Source organism: Chinchilla lanigera, unplaced genomic scaffold (assembly GCF_000276665.1).
Source record: "Chinchilla lanigera isolate Chin_1 unplaced genomic scaffold, ChiLan1.0 scaffold00089, whole genome shotgun sequence".
NCBI lineage: Eukaryota > Metazoa > Chordata > Mammalia > Rodentia > Chinchillidae > Chinchilla > Chinchilla lanigera.
In genome coordinates, this window is record NW_004955490.1 from 8,414,814 (window position 1) to 8,430,436 (window position 15,623).

Genomic DNA, 15,623 nt, shown 5'->3' on the forward strand with positions numbered 1-15,623 from the left:
GAGTCTTGGTTCTGGCCAAGGAGCAAGATATGCTTGGGGAGTGTTATATCTTGTACCTAGATGTCCCTTCCCAAAGCCTCATTCAGTTATAGGTGGGGCTTTTGGGAGGTGGCTGGATCTAGGGTGTGTAGTGCTGTGTTAAAGGATGAGATTGCTGGGATTAATGGTGCTAAAATTAAGGGTACCCTACCCTGGGTGTTAGTGCTACCCACCCTAAGTTAGATAGCTTTGATATTATGTAACAGATAAAAAGAGGGCTTTTGTGGTCATTTGCAGCTACTGCCATTGCTTGTTGCTGCTTGCTGCTTCAATACTTTGCTGCCTTCTGCCCACCATGAACTGTTTCTCATCTTCAATGCCCCTCTGCAATGCAACCCTGCCTTGAAGCCAGCCAACTGTGAATTGAAACCTCTACAAAACGAGCCAATTAAACGTTTCTTCCTTTAATTTTGGGTGTGGAGTATTTTGTCTCAGCAACAAGAAAAGTAACTAAGACAGGAGCTTAAAAAATTTCCAAGGTCCAGGACCCACCCAAGACCAATTATATCAGAAGTCCTGGGACTGAGGCCAGAACATCAGTACTTTTTAAAAGCTTCTGATGATTTCAAAGTGCAGCCAAGATTGAGAACTATTGAGCTAAAGAAAAGTTAGACTTATCCTGGGCCACAGGGGCAATTTGTTGGCAGCAGATGATATAATATAACACAACGAAATTCAGGGCTGGAGATCACTGCAGAAAGTGATTATAGTATTGATTGTTTATAGAGTCAATAAATACCTTTGTATGTTGCACAGCTGGGTGCTCAAATCCTGGGCAGGGACTGCAGTTTGAGCAAGGGGAAGGGGCAAGATAGAAAGCTCTGTAGTTCTGCTTATGCAGCTCAGCTTGATTCCCATCTCCACATTTCCCAATTTTTCACCACGGTGTAAAGGAAGAGGAAACACAGGCAGGTGGAGTCTTCGATCCATCTGACAGCCACCTTCCCACTTCTCTTCGATCACCTGCCATCAGATACAGTGTGGAACAAGGTATCGCTAGTGACCTGAAGGGGTCATGAAATCTGCCCTCCATTTTAGCATGTTCAGTGGAGAGCTATGAACAGGATATGGTTTACGCAAAGTATCAAGATAATTGAGAAGCAGAGCTGAAACAGGAACCCAGATTTCCTGAGCCTTGGGTTTGTGATTATGCCCCCATAGCAGGCTAAAGCTGGACATTCATTCATGCACTGGCTCTGGTTCTACTTTAATGGATTTAAACAAAGAAGGACTCCAACAGGTATCTTTATGTATGCGTCCATAGTGGAGGGGACAGTATCATTATTCTTGCCAAATAACCAAAATTAGATCCTGTCCTAGAATTTTTTTGTTTATACCACTACAAGCAAAAGATTCAGGAGGAAGTGGAATTGCCAATATTTTCAGGGGGTATAATTATTTTTGGTTGTCTGTCGCAGAGCTATTTTCAGCTTGCTTATGCCTCATTCTTCAATGACCCTTGTCTTGTTGGGCTCTAAAATTCCATCCTATTCTCAGCCTTCACCCCTGATTGCTGATGGTGACTCACTCATTGCCAGCTGGTCTCTGCTAGATGTCACTGCTAATGTCATGGAGTCATGCCTAGCCTTATGCTTAGACACAGGTGAGGGCTGCCTTATGGTGGGATATAAGGTCTCCCTGTCTCAAACATCTTCAAAGCTCAGCTGTGGGGCCTGGAGTTCTTAATACTAGGGTTATTCCTCTGAAGTCAAATATTGAGGATTGGGAGGATTCTGGTCAAAATGTAAACAGGGTGCCAGGAAGGGGTACCAAACACTTCAGCACCCAGCAAATGACAGAATTGCATGGGCCAAATCTTGCCTACCACCTGTTTTTGTAAATAAAGCTGTATTGGAACACAGCCATGATCTTCATGTATGTCTTTCCTATGTCTGCTTTAGGGCTACCATATTTGGTTGCAAAACCTAAAATATTTATTATATGACCCTTTACAAAGAAATTTTGCTGACCCCTCACTAACTTATTAGTATGCAGTAACCTACTGTTTCTAAAATTTCCCCAGTGATAAGAATCACTGGGGACTGTGTGTTAAGACACAGAAGCTTAGGCCCACGCCAGACTCAAAAAGTCAGAACCCTTGGGAGAGTGGGGCCCAGGAATCTATTATTGGTGAAGATGTCCTAACCTATTAAGCATAGATTAAATGAGTATCTTAAAGCTGGGACATCTGAGCTCTTCACTGACCCTATTTTCCTCCAAGCCGCTGGGATCTCATTTTTGCAATAGGCACCCTTTCTGGCTAAAATGAATTTTGGCTTGAGACATGGGACTGGAATTGCTAAGTACCTCTGGGGCCACTGCAAGCCCCTTGAAGCAAATATGAAGCCAGAAGCTAGACGGAATAAGGAATTGAAGAGCGAGACTGCTTTTCTCTCTTAGGGCTGAACTCAGAAGCTAGTGATTCTTTGACCATTTTTTAATTTGGTGGCTCTACTAGTATAAATTTCAAGGCTGTGATCGCTCATATCTTGGCCAAAGTTAGGTATGTAGCCAAACATTTTTGTGTAAGATAGGGCCCCACTTTCTTAAAGTTTTACTTTAATTGGTACATAGTACATACATATTTTTATGCGGTACAATGTGATTTTTTTGTGGTTCTGAGAGTTGAACCCAGGGCCTCTGTACTGAATTACCTTCCCAGTCCCTTTTCAAAATTTTGAAACAGGGTCTGTTATGGCCTGTGTCTTGATGTCCCCTCTGAAGCCTCATGTGGTCATAGCTGGGGCTTTTTTACAAGTGGCTGAATCAACAGTGTGTGATGCTGGGGTTAACATTGTGTGATTACTAAATAAGTGCACTGATTGGTTTGGCATAGTTCTGGGTAGGATTAAGGGTGCCTCATCAGGGCATGAGTGCTACCTGCCCTTAGGGCGGGTAGCCTGGATAAAAATATGAGGGAGAGGAGGGCTAGTGTCGTTGCTTGTTGCTTGTAGCTCGCTTGCATGGTACCTTCTGCCCACTATGAACAGTTTTCCCTCTGCGAGGCTCGTCTGTCTTGTCACCCTGCCTTGGAGCCAGCTGACTATGGACTAAAACCTCTACAAACTGGGAGCCAAAATAAACCTTTCCTCCTTTAACTTTGGGTGTTGGGTATTTTGTCTCAGCAGTGAGAAAGTAACTAAGACAGGGTCTTTCTAAATTGTTGCCCAGGCTGTGCTTGAACTTGAAGATCTTTCTGCTTCAGCTGCCAGAATGCTGAGATTATAGATGTGCACCACCACATCTGACATCACAATGTGATGTTTTGTTACATGCATATGTTGCATAATGTTCAAATTTGGGTAATTGGCAATTCCATCACCTCAAACTTTTATTATTTCTTTGTGGTGAGCCATTTGAAATCATCTCTTACAGCTCTTTTGAAATATACATTATTAACAATAGTCACTGTACTGTGAAATAGAATGCCAGAACTCATTCCTCCTATCTAACTGTGAAATCTGAAAAAAAGTTGATTTCATAGGAGTAGAGAGTAAAACAGTGGTTACCAGAGGTCCAGCAGGTTAGAGGGGATTAGGAGAGGTTGCGCAGTGGCCCCACTTTGATTACCGTGAAAGGATGGAGCTCAGGTTCCTGCCGGAAGCTCTATGTGTTCCGGATTTCCCTTTTTGCTGACTCATTGTCTTTGACACCTGAGCTCACTGACAATCAATTCCCATTGTAATCACTGTGGGCACACAGGGCAATGGAGGGGCATCCTGGTCTCACCGGATCCTTGATGAAGGAACACAAGGTCTATTCTCTTTGTGCTCAGCACTGCCCAGAGATGCACAGGTCCTCACCTGACTACCAAGGCCTCCCATCAGACACACTTGACTCTAACCTCATTCCTCGCCGATCTCTAATCTCTTCTTCTCTTGAATTTGGTGGTTCTACCCACAGTACAAGGAAAAAAGCCACAGGGTGGTAAGACCTAAGAAATGCACAAGAAGGAGAAGAAAGAAGCCTGGCCACGGCAAAGTGGCCATGGGACGGGATAGGTGGAGGCATCAAAACTGGGTGAGGGGGCAAGGCAGTGTTGGAGGCAGCTGTTCTGCACAGTGGGTTTATTCCCTCTTCTGGACTCACGTCATGCCCCCCTTCCTACCATCCTACCCTTCAGGGGCCCCGATGTCCCTTTTGACCAGCTAAATGCCATCTCTTTTTTTTTTTTTTTGCCATCTCTTTTTAAAAGCCCAGTTCAAGTTCTACCTTTGTCATGGATCCTTCCCCAATCCCTGCATTCCCCTCTGTGGATTTCTTATAGTGTTCCTACTAATCCACACTGCTATAGCTTATCTCCCAAGCCAGGCTGTACAAGGAGAGATGACAGTTTATACTGTCATGTCTTACCCTGGCACGAAGCAGTGCCCGGCAAAAAGATATTAGTTGCTTGCTAAGATTAATAATGAATTTAGCAAATATGATGTGAGTACCTACCATCTGTCAAGCACCATACCTCAAGGAGTTCGGTGGAAAACAACTCCTTTGAAGTGGTTTCTATTATTTGGGCTTTTTTTCTTTTTTCCTTTGCAGGTGGCTCCAAGCAGAGGCAATTGAGGTTCTCTGCGTATAGTCTAGGTTTTCAGAGCCAGAAAATTAGGATTTCATTTGAAAGGATTATGTGCGCTTGCTTTACCAGGCCCATCACAACGCAGTACTTTATTTAGTCACTCATGGGACTAGTCGGTCACCCAAATATTAAGGAACGGTTTGAAATACGAACGTAATTTTTTTTTACAGTTTTAAGGAAGATGGCTACGTTTGTGTTTGTCACCTGATGTGGAGTCTGGGAACAGAAGCAAAATTTTTTCAAATGCTTTTGTCTGCAAACAGAAGCATTCATTAACGTAGGTATTACTGTACATAGATGCTTAATAAGTGGCTATCTATGCAGTACGGTTTGAGGGGCCCTGGGAAAGCATTCCTGTGATCCCTGAAAGTGCCCTCCATAATAGCCTGCCATCTTATGAATCATTCTGTCAAAAAGAGTCAGATGAAATAGACATATCAGAATCACTTGAGGAACCTTTCAAAAGCCCAATACTAGGGCCCCACCCCCAGAGCTTCTAGTTCAATTAGTCAGAGCTCATACCTGAATATTTGTAGTTTAGGAGCTTTTCAGGTGGTTTTAATGAATATCCAGAGCTAAAAACTGGTACTAGCCACTGTCCCTGGGAGTGGATATTAGACTATTATCAGCCACACGATACAGGAGCTAGAAGGAACCTTAGAGCTTATCAAATTCCACTGAACATCAGAATCATCATTGGATTTAGTACAAACCCTGATTCCTGAGCCACACCCTGGACCTAGCGGGAGGCGATCTTCTGGAAGAGATGGTAATGAAACTTTAACATAACAAGATTCCAGGAAGAGGTAGCGGTCTCCTTGTACTCATGAAGTGCCAAGTGCCCGCTATGGACAGAGTACTATTTTCTGTGGCTCTGGGCCATACCGTTGGAGACATGTTGGAAGTCTTCAGGAAGTTTTCTCTATAGTTTGAGAAAGAAGATTCTCAGTTCAGTCTTGTTAGTCGTACAGTCTATACAGTCACCCTGGACACTGAATTAGTGAATATTGTACTGTTTTCGAGACAAAGTCTTGCTATATACTTTAGGCTGGCCTTGAGCTCACTTTGTAGCCCAGGCTGGCCTTGAACTCAGCGATCCTCCTGCCTCAGCCTCCTGAGTGCTGGAGTTACAGGTATGTGTCACCATGCCGGGCTCTGTACAGCTTTTCCAATATTTCCCAGAGATTATAATCTTAAATCTTAAAAATCTCATCCTCGTAGATTCTATTTTTTTTCACTAGGAGAAATAAAGGATCAGAAGTGTTAACTGACCTGCCTGGAGGAATCTTCACTCACAGGTGCTGGAGTTGGGATTCAAACCTCATGCAACTGGCCCCAGAGCTGAAGCTTTTCCCTACTCTGCTCTGCCTCCTGTTGTCCCTAGCCTCAGGGCATCTCTATATGAGAGGTGACGAGGAGGCAGAACTTTGTCCTGTTTGACCTCAGCTATGAACACATGCATAAGGCAACGGAAATTTCTCATGCACTGTTAACGTCTGCAAATGACAAGGAAAGCACCACAAGCATTGATTTTGGCAGTTACAGATATACTTTACTGATTTTTTTTGGCGGGTACTGGGAATCGAACTCAGGACCTTATACTTGCCAGGCAGATGCTTGTGCCACTGAGCTGTGTCCCAGGGCCTTACAAATACAATTTAGGGAGTAGGCAAATTTTCAAACACAGACTCTGCATGAGGATTGTATGCGCATGTATGTGCATGTATGTAAGGCTGCCACTCAGCCTGGATGCACTGGTATAACCATATAGGTTGTAAAATATTGAGGGATTCTTTCACACTGATTGGCAAGAATCCCCTTCCCTAAGCTTCCTGGGTGCCCTTCCTGGGATCTTTTGACAAATACAGACCAACTAAGAGGTTAATTCCTGACACAACAAGGCCTCTAAGACTCTGCTCCTATGTTCTCAGTGACTTACACTCTGATTGGTTGTACAGGTTGTTAAAGGTTTTTGCTATTATTTTATTGAGACAGGGTCTCACTAGGTAGTGAAAGTTGGCCTTGAATTTGCTTATGTATCCCAGGCTGGCCTCGAACTCATGGAGATCCTGCCTCAGCCTCCTGAGTACTGGGATTACAGGCATGCGCCACCACACTCAGCTGTTTACTATCACTTTTGTGTTTTGTTTTGTTGTTTGAGACAGGGTTTTGGTGTATAGTTCAGGCTGGCCTTGAACTCGATCTTCCTGCCTCAGCCTCATCGGTGCTGGGATTACAGGAGTGCATTACCATGCCCAGCTAGAAACTCTCACTGGGGTTAGTTAGACAAAGCTAGATGGAAGACATGAGTATCAGGACAGATTTTAAAGGAAACAGACAGCATTGGTAGAGGTGTGGGATAGTACAAGGACAAAAGTCCACAGGGTTGTAAGACCCAAGAAATGAGAAGAAAGAAGGCTGGTCATGGCAAAGGGGCCATGGGATGGGACAGATGGAGGCACTGGAACTGGGGGAGGGAGGCTACGGGCCCCGGGATGGGAAAATTGGAACGGAGATGAGGGGAGTGTTAGGTTCTTTATTCTGCACCTAAGTTTGGGCATTTGAGTTTTGTTAAGGTTGTTTTGATGGCTGGAAGCTGGACTTTCTTCATTCCTTCAGTGTGTATGTATTAGTGCCTGCTCTGTACCAGGTGCCATTTGAGGCACTGGGAAGACAGCAGAAACAAAATATGGACCTTACCCTTGTGTGGCTGGCATTCTAATGAGGGAGAGAGATAATAAGCATAAACATAAAATCATCTATGGGAATGTAACATGGTAGACCACTCTACAAAAGACTTTGGCATTTTCTTTTCTTTTCTTCTTTTTTTTTTGGTACTAGAAATTGAACTCAGGACCTTGCGCTTGCCAGGCAGGTGCTTAGGCATTTTCTTAATAAACTAAACATACCCTTACTATTTGACCCAGGAATCATACCCTTGAGTATTTATCTCAGAGAAATGAAAACTTATGTTCACGAAAAACCTGCACACAAACGTTTACAGCAGCTTTATTTATAATAGCCCCAAACTAGAAGAAACCCAGGTGTCTTTCAATGGGTAGATAATTAAACAGAATGAAATCTATCCATGACATGGAATACTAGTCTGGAAATAAAAGCAACAAAATATTGATACACACAAGTTGGATGAATCTCAAGGGCATTATGCTGAGTGAAAAAAGCCAATCTCCCAACATGTTCTTTCATTTATATAATATTCTTGAAATGATAATTACAGAAATGAATAACAGATTAGTGGTTAACAAGGATTTGGGCTGGAAGTGGAGAAAATGGGTCTGGCTATAAGAGCACAATGTAAGGGACTTTTTGTAATAAGCTTTTCCAATTTGTAATAGATAAATCTTGGAAATAGCCCACATGCCTATCAAGTGATGAATGGGTAAAGATTTTTTTTTAATATACAATGGAGTAGAACTCAGCCATAAAGAAGGATAAACTTGAAACGTTTCTAGGTAAATGGATGCACCTTGAGAACATACTCTCAAGTGAAATAATTTGGACATATGTGTGTAAATATCACATTGTTTCTCTGGTGTGGGAAAGCAAAAGCATAAATAAGGACTGAAGTGTATAACAGATATTGAAAAATAGGAAGAAAATGTTCAAATGGGAAGGGGAACAGGGAGGGGAGAAGGGGAAAGGAAGGAAGGGAAAAGAAAATGAAGAATAGAAGGGAAAAACAGAAATAAAGCTTTTATAAATAAGGAGGGGAAGAGGGGCTGAAGGGTGGCCAGGGGGTTGGGGAAAAAAGAAGAGTCAAGATATATCACGTACAGGTACAAATTCTCTGTGATGAGTGTGATCATTATGGATACCTAAAATGTACCCATGAAATTAATTTAAGGAAAGAACTGAGTAAAATGATGAAAAGAAACCCTTTTCCAGTATCTTGATTGTGTTGGTAGATGCATACACTCACAGGTGGTAAATTCATATTGAGCTGTGCACACGCATTCCATCAGTGTGATTCCCTGAGTTTGATATTGTACTACAGTTACGGAAGATGTAAATATTAGAAACAGCAGGGGAAAGGGGACACAGAATATCTAGCTTTGCAAGTTCCTGTAATTATTTTAAAAGAAAAGTTAAAAATATAGTATTTCAGCTTTGATGACAAATGAAACACTATCAGGAGATAATGACAGGTAGACAATATGTTTGCAGTACTGGGGGTTGAACCCAGGGTCTTTGCATTGAGTTATATCTCCAGTTCTTTTTTATTTTGAGATAGGATCTTACTAAGTTGCTAAATTGCCCAGAGTGGGCTCAAATTTGTGATCCTGCCGCATCAGCTTCCCAGAGTGCTGGTTTTACAGGTGTGTGCCATCACGCCTGGCTCATGTAGATACTAACTTACAAAGGGTAGTCAGGCTGGGTTTAAAACACAATGTGGGCCAGGCATGGTGGCGCATGCCTGCAATCCCAGCACTCGAGAGGGTGAGGTAGGAGGATTGCTGCGAGCTCTAGGCCAGCCTGGGCTACGTGAGCTCAAAGCCAGCCTGAACTGCATAGCGAGACTGGTGTATCTAATGGTTTATTGAAAGGAATAGTTAATGCTTAATTTTTTGACTAATTTTGCATGCTTGTAATTGGTAATCTGACCAACTACTTTGAAGACAACAATATGCACTATTACAACCACTGGTGAATTCCTACCATTTTGTCTAGTGAAACTTTGTATCATTTCTAATGTTTCTTTTTGTTTTTATTTTTTATTCTTTCTCTCTCTTTTTTTTTTGTCTTATTTTTTGAGACAGGGTCTCAGTATACAGTTCAGGCTGGCCTTGAGTTCACTTTGTAGCCCAGGCTGGTCTTGAACTCACAATGATCTTTGTGCCTCAGCCTCCCGAGTGCTGGGATTACAGGCATTCACCACTCCTGGCTTTTTATTCTCTTTAATGATTTGATCAATCTTGCCTTCTTACATCTGGTAATTAGAGCAACTTTGTTGAAGATAACAATATGTAATATAACAACCACTGTTAATTCCTATCATTTTGTTGTGAAACCCTGTATCATTTTTGTTTTTGTTTTGTTTTGTTTTTGTCTACGTTGTTGGTGTTTTGCTATTGTTCTTTTTGAATTATTATTATTCCCTTCAAAATAAAAAAGACAAAAAAAAAAAAAGAAAAAAGAAAACGCAATGTGTCTCTGATCAGAGCAATAAATTCTAAACATATAAAAGCATGTTTTGGGGGAGAAGTAGTGGACATTTACCAGAAAGGAGAGTTCCCATTGCCGCTAGGCAACTGCACATGCGCAGTAGGGTGAGGAAGGGACTACTCACACACTCATGAAGGGCCAGGGCTTGTGTGCTCAGAGCCGTGACTAAGCAAGGCCTATCTGCCTGAGGTGTTGCATGTGTGAGTGTATAAGTGCATGTGTATGTGTGAGAGAATGTGTATGTGCAAGAATATGTATGTGCAAGTGTGTGCGGGTGGCACATGTGTGAGTATTCACGGTATTTATGTGTACATTGTGTACATTTTATATAAGTGTGTATCTGTGTGAGTGTATATGAGGATATGTGAACACATATGTATACACAGGAGAATATTGGGTGAGTAGATGTAGTAGTGCATATGTGCGAGTGTGTATAACATTCACACGGACTTACATGAGTGTTGAGGGCCATGGGGTGGGGTATTTAGTGCTGAGCTTGATTTGAGCCCCATCCCCCTGACTTGTAGGCCCAGGATCTGTGCTTGTGAGCCATCTCTGTCTCTGCATGGACATTGTCTCTCTCAGAAGGACAAAATTTTTCCTTCTCTTTAAGTTTGGGAAATCCTACCCGTTCCTCAAGGTCCAGCTCAGGCGCAGCCTCCTCCTGGGACGGGGTTTCAGTGTGGGGTAAAAGGAAGTGTTGTGGGCACTGGGAAGGGACAGGTGGGCTGGAGGCGTAGTGAGGGCTGTGAGTTTTGCACATGATGCGTGTTTAGGTTTGTACATCCAGTTCAGATGGCTATAAGGATTACCTTAGCAACAAACACTAGCTTTTCTGAATCTAACACTTGAGGAGAGGGCGGGCCCTGAAGATTTTCTTCCTCCTTCCCTCCTTCTTCCCTTCTTTCTTTCCTTCCTTGTTCTGGGGTTCAACCCCCACCCACCCTCTCCGGGCCTTGTTTTGAGAAAGGATAGTGCTATGTTGCCCTAACTGACCTTGAACTGCTGGGCTCAAGTGTCCTCCTGCCTCAGGCTCCCAAGTAGCTGGGACTACAGGCATGCACCACTGCCTCTGGCTCAAGAGAATTTTACTTGTAATAAGTAGTCATCTTGGCTGTTAAGATCAGTCACATTTAGGAAACACTGTTCTACTTTGAACCTCTTAATTTAAAAAATTAGAGATGAAGAAACAGGTTGAGAAAAGGCAACTGGCTCGCCCAAGGTCCCATAGCTAGTTAGTGACTACTGGTTTAGAGATGAATCTGTTTGTCCAGTTTTACATCCCAGCTACTTTATGTGGAATTCCTCACATACAGTGTTGTGTCTCATACATTGTAGGCCACTTAGTACATACCTGTATGAAAGAACAAGATTAACATCCACCATCGGCCAGGACTTTGTGGGAGCTGGACATTACCCGGTAGGAAAATTCAGTAGGGTACAGAAAAAAGAGGTGGAAGGTAGATGTGAAACTGAGGCAGTGGGCAGTTTAAGTTGGAAGAGCAAGAAGCACGGCACAGAACACAGCACTGCACAGGGCTTCAGGCTCCTCAGCCTTGGATGTGAAAGTGGACACGGTACTCAGAAGGTATTCTTCAAGTTCTCTCCTAAATCCTTATCTCACGTGTCCGTCCTAGTCCTGACACACCACCCCGCTCGGCCCTTTCCATGCTTTTGCTTTCTGATATGGGATCACCTCTTCTAAGTCAGGAGGGAGGGCAGATGGCGAGGAGGCTCACTCACCTGATGAGTGTGCAGAACTGTAAGAACGATGAATTCCTTAGCGCTCCTACAGAGAAAAGAGGGAACAGGAGAGCAGTGTATCATGCACTAGGCATTCGTCTAATACTAGAAGCAACACCAGAATTTCCCCCTGGGTTGCACTGAGGTGTATGGACTAGAACAGAGGCCAGTCTGTGTGTCTGCATGGATGTCTCGCCTCACATTTGTGGAGGGTGAAGCAAACCATCCACATCGATTTACGCAGGCATCGAAGATGGAATCACCATTACCTCTGGGGTTGTCATTTTTCAGGTCTGCTTATGTATTCCTTTTTACATCTTTCTGTAGAAATCCCCAAACCTTAGGAGCAATTTTATCTGTAGACTAGAAAATTCTCGAGGAAAACAAGACCTGAATTACGGAACTCAAAGGGCGTACAGCCAGAGGGTCCTGGGAGCCATGTATGATGGTTACTGGCAATTCTGGCATTTAAGCAAGAGAAGACTCTTAAAGGAAAAACCCCAAGGAAGTCATTTGGTTACCATGGTCATACTCAGCAGATTTGTTTCAACTGAGGGTCCAAAAATGAGAGCCATGGAGGAGGAGGTGGAAACCAGGACTCTCCAGATGACAAATATTCAAAAGGGCGAAGAGTTTGAAACTCTTCTCACAAGAATTGTACTGGCGCCAAGGAGGCTGGGAAGTGTGGAAGTTCACCTTCAGGAATACATAATCATGTAAAAGAACTAAAGAAAACAAAAGCAGTTTGCCTGAGGAGCTTCCCTTTGCCTGGTTGGCCTTTTTCAAATGTTTATTGGAACAAAGGCATTTAAGAAGTAGAGTCAGGGGGCTGGGGATTTAGCTCAGCGGCAAAAGCGCCTGCCTGGCAAGCGCAAGGTCGTGAGTTCGGTTCCCGGTACCGGAGAAAAACCAAAAAAAAAAAAAAAAAAAAAAAAAAAAGTAGAGTCAAATGCTCTTGGTTCTGGGTATTCGGGAAATAACTGGGCCCCCTGATTAAGGACTTTGAACATTTCCCCTATTTGGTGAGGCAAAGCCCAGGCATGGACAAGCTGCAAGGTTTGGGAAATTCCCAAGAGAAGCAAAGAGTTGTGTCATAGGAAAACTACAAAGGGAAACCCTTTATCTGGAACAGGGACAGAGCACAGCATAAATCACATGGCTCATCTCCTCCAGCCCTTGCACTATCTCCCCATCCCATTTAGAAGAAAGCCATATCCTTACAAAGGCTTACAAGGCTCTCCATAGTTTGGACCTATCTTCCACACCACCCCCCTAACTAACACCAGCCCCACTGGCTTCTCCCCTGTTGCCCAGTCAGGCCAGACACACTGCTGCCCTAGGACATCTTCTCTCTCCAACACCCTCACCTCTTTCCAGTCTTTCTTCAGATACCACCTTCTCTATGAGGCCAACACTGCCTATGCTGTTTAAAGTTGCACTCTGCATCCCTGTGCTCGGCACTCCTGATCCTCTTTATACAGATCTACTTCTATTCTTCAATAACATTTATTGACTTCTGAGATGTGGCACAATTATTTACTCATTATGTTCACTGCTTATGATGTATCTCCTTTTATTAGAATGTAAATTCCAACAGCCAGGACTTTTGTCTCATCCACTGCTGCATTTTCAGTGCCTAGAATGGTGCCTGGTGCAGGGTAGACACTCAATAACAATTACCGATTGAATGAATGAGTGACTCACTGGCCCCGAAGGTTACTAAGTGAGCTCTATTTTGAGTAACAAGGAGCTCTGAACTTCCTCACAAAATCAGGCTATGTTGTTTAGTGTGCAAAGCTGTCCACTAGAAGCAGAGCAGTGACTTCTTTGAGGTCAGGCTGAAGGAACCCTGACATGCCCTGATGGGGTTAACTTACCCCATGTTGGTGTGGAGGTGGAGGGTGGAAGGTGCAGTGCAGAGAGTAAAGAGTAGGGGGACATAATGAACAACTGAACTGGGAGAAGAGGCAAATAAAGGTCATCAGGGATTATTTTTGTTTGTGGCTTTGTATTATTATTATTGTTATTATTTTGGTGATGCTGAGGATTGACCCCAGGACTTCATGCATGCTAGGCAAGTGTTCTACCACACTGCAGGTTATCAGGGACGAGATACATTGTGAAGTACTGAGCTAGAGGGGCGCATGCCAAGAAAGACCTGCTCTGGGCTTCAGGACAGAGCTCTGTAAACCCATTGGGAGTGGATGAGAAGGTGCTGTACCACATATAGAATGTGAGGTCTGCCTTTGAAAGCCAGGGAGTGACTTTGGGGCTGGATGGGCTTTTAGGAATCCTGGGAAGATGAATAAAATGAAAATACTTTGAGCCAAGAGGGGTTGAAGGAGTTGGAACCAGACTGCACAAGTAAGCAAGGGAGAGGAAGAGAGAAAGAACATGGTTCCATTCGTATATCGCCAGCACAGGATGTGGTTCTGCATGGAGGGAGAGAGCAGCTGAGATCCCCCAAATGGAGGTAGTCCATGCAAGGAAGTCTTCAAAACTACAGAAGGGCGTGTGCATGTGGCATGTGTTTGGGGGAGGGGAGGGTATACGGTGTGTGCACATGTGTGTGTGTAAGAGATGGGCAAAGATCCCCCATTCATGGGTGGTGGTGGATGCCCCACATTCCTTTTCTCTCTCACCTGTTCCCATCCAGGGAGGACATCAAAGCATCACTAGTACCGTGGGCACAACCCACAGTGGCAGGTGCCCTTCCTCAATTCACTGGGCAGGGACCCTGATTTTGTTTTCCTTATGTGTGCATGATTTTGGGGGGGAAATAGGAGGTGGAAGCAATAGTTTGTTTGCACTATGTTTATATTAGAGGGATTTTTAGTAGCTTGATTCTCATTGATCACTTGATCGATCTCTAAAACAAAGGGGCAAGTGAGGAGACGAATTCGGGCGGGATGGAGGCGAGGCTGTAGCAGAAAGCTGGTTGTGTGTACTCATACCACTGGAGCAGGCTAGGCCCTACGTGTGAGGCCTTGGGGTGGCCCTGACTGACCGGCCCCTGAAGCTCTGGGTAGCTAGGAGCCATGGCTACGCCCGCTCTGCCTGAGAGAGCTCCTCTCCCAGGGCCAGGGAGCATAGTGGTAGTCCTAATGCCACGGGTGGGGCAGGGGTAGGGACACTGCTCAGCTACTGCCAAGGCCCCAGAAGGCCCTATTACCTGATGAGTTCTATGCACCTCTCCCTGGGGGCTTCACTCACGTCCTCCTCATTAATAGCCACAATCTGGTCACCAGCCAGGAGCTTGTCCTCAGAGGGGCCTCCTGCAGAGGAGAGGAGAGAGGCATGAAAGCTTAGAGCTACTGCCAGGTAAGTGCAAGTCCGGGCAAGAGCCCCAGTGCCTGAGGGAGCCAAGCTGAGGCCAGCCGGAGACGCAGGCTGAGGAAGGTGGCGGAAGGGGTGTTATTTCCAGCTGCTGCCTGCCGCCTATGGCAGAGGGAGGGCAGTAGAATGAAGAAAGAGAGAGGCATGGATCTCCTTTAGCGGCATGTACTGTGGTAGCAAAAGGCCCCAAGCCCAGACCTCGTATTCAGATGACAGTAGTGTTTTACTGGCTTGGCTCTAAAGAGGAACACAGACTTCCATTTTATAGGAAGGATTTGCTTAGGTACAAGGAATGACTTTCAGACTGCCGGAGGTGGCACAGGTGATAAGAGCAAGGGCAGGAATCTTGTAGCTTGAGTATGATTTATACTTACTGGTCTGGGAAGGTCTAGGCATTCACTTGCTTGGAGACAGGAATAAGGACTAAAAGACCTAAAGGGTTTAATTTTGTTTAACACTGAGTGATGCTGCTCTCCAATAAACGAGGGGAGCAATGCACAGGCTCTTGGGCAGCTGGAAATTTGCTTTCTTCTTTTCCCGTCCCTACAGCTGAAGTTAAGAAAGCGGATGTGTCTGAGGGCCACATTTTTCCTTCGGATGAAGGGTCTCCCAAAGCTGTGCTGCCTCTGCTGCTCGGCAAAGATCTTTTCGGAGAAAAGTGTTTTTTCAGAGACTCAGAGGGAATGAGAAGTCAGGTCCAGCCTGACTCAAACCTGAAAGAAATGTTTTTTTTTTTTTTTTTTTTTTT

At 44.3% G+C, this 15,623-nt stretch overlaps 1 protein-coding gene across 1 annotated transcript in view; it reads right to left on the bottom strand.

The window, feature by feature from the left end:
* Window positions 1-15,623, bottom strand: part of LOC102020017 (FERM and PDZ domain-containing protein 3-like) — a 50,949-nt gene that overhangs the window by 14,747 nt on the left and 20,579 nt on the right. The window contains exons 3-4 of the mRNA XM_005404701.2: window positions 14,712-14,814; window positions 11,540-11,585 (exon numbers count right to left, since the gene is read on the bottom strand). Of these exons, the coding sequence (XP_005404758.1) occupies window positions 11,540-11,585; window positions 14,712-14,814 (149 nt within the window). The remainder of the gene's footprint in view (window positions 1-11,539; window positions 11,586-14,711; window positions 14,815-15,623) is intronic.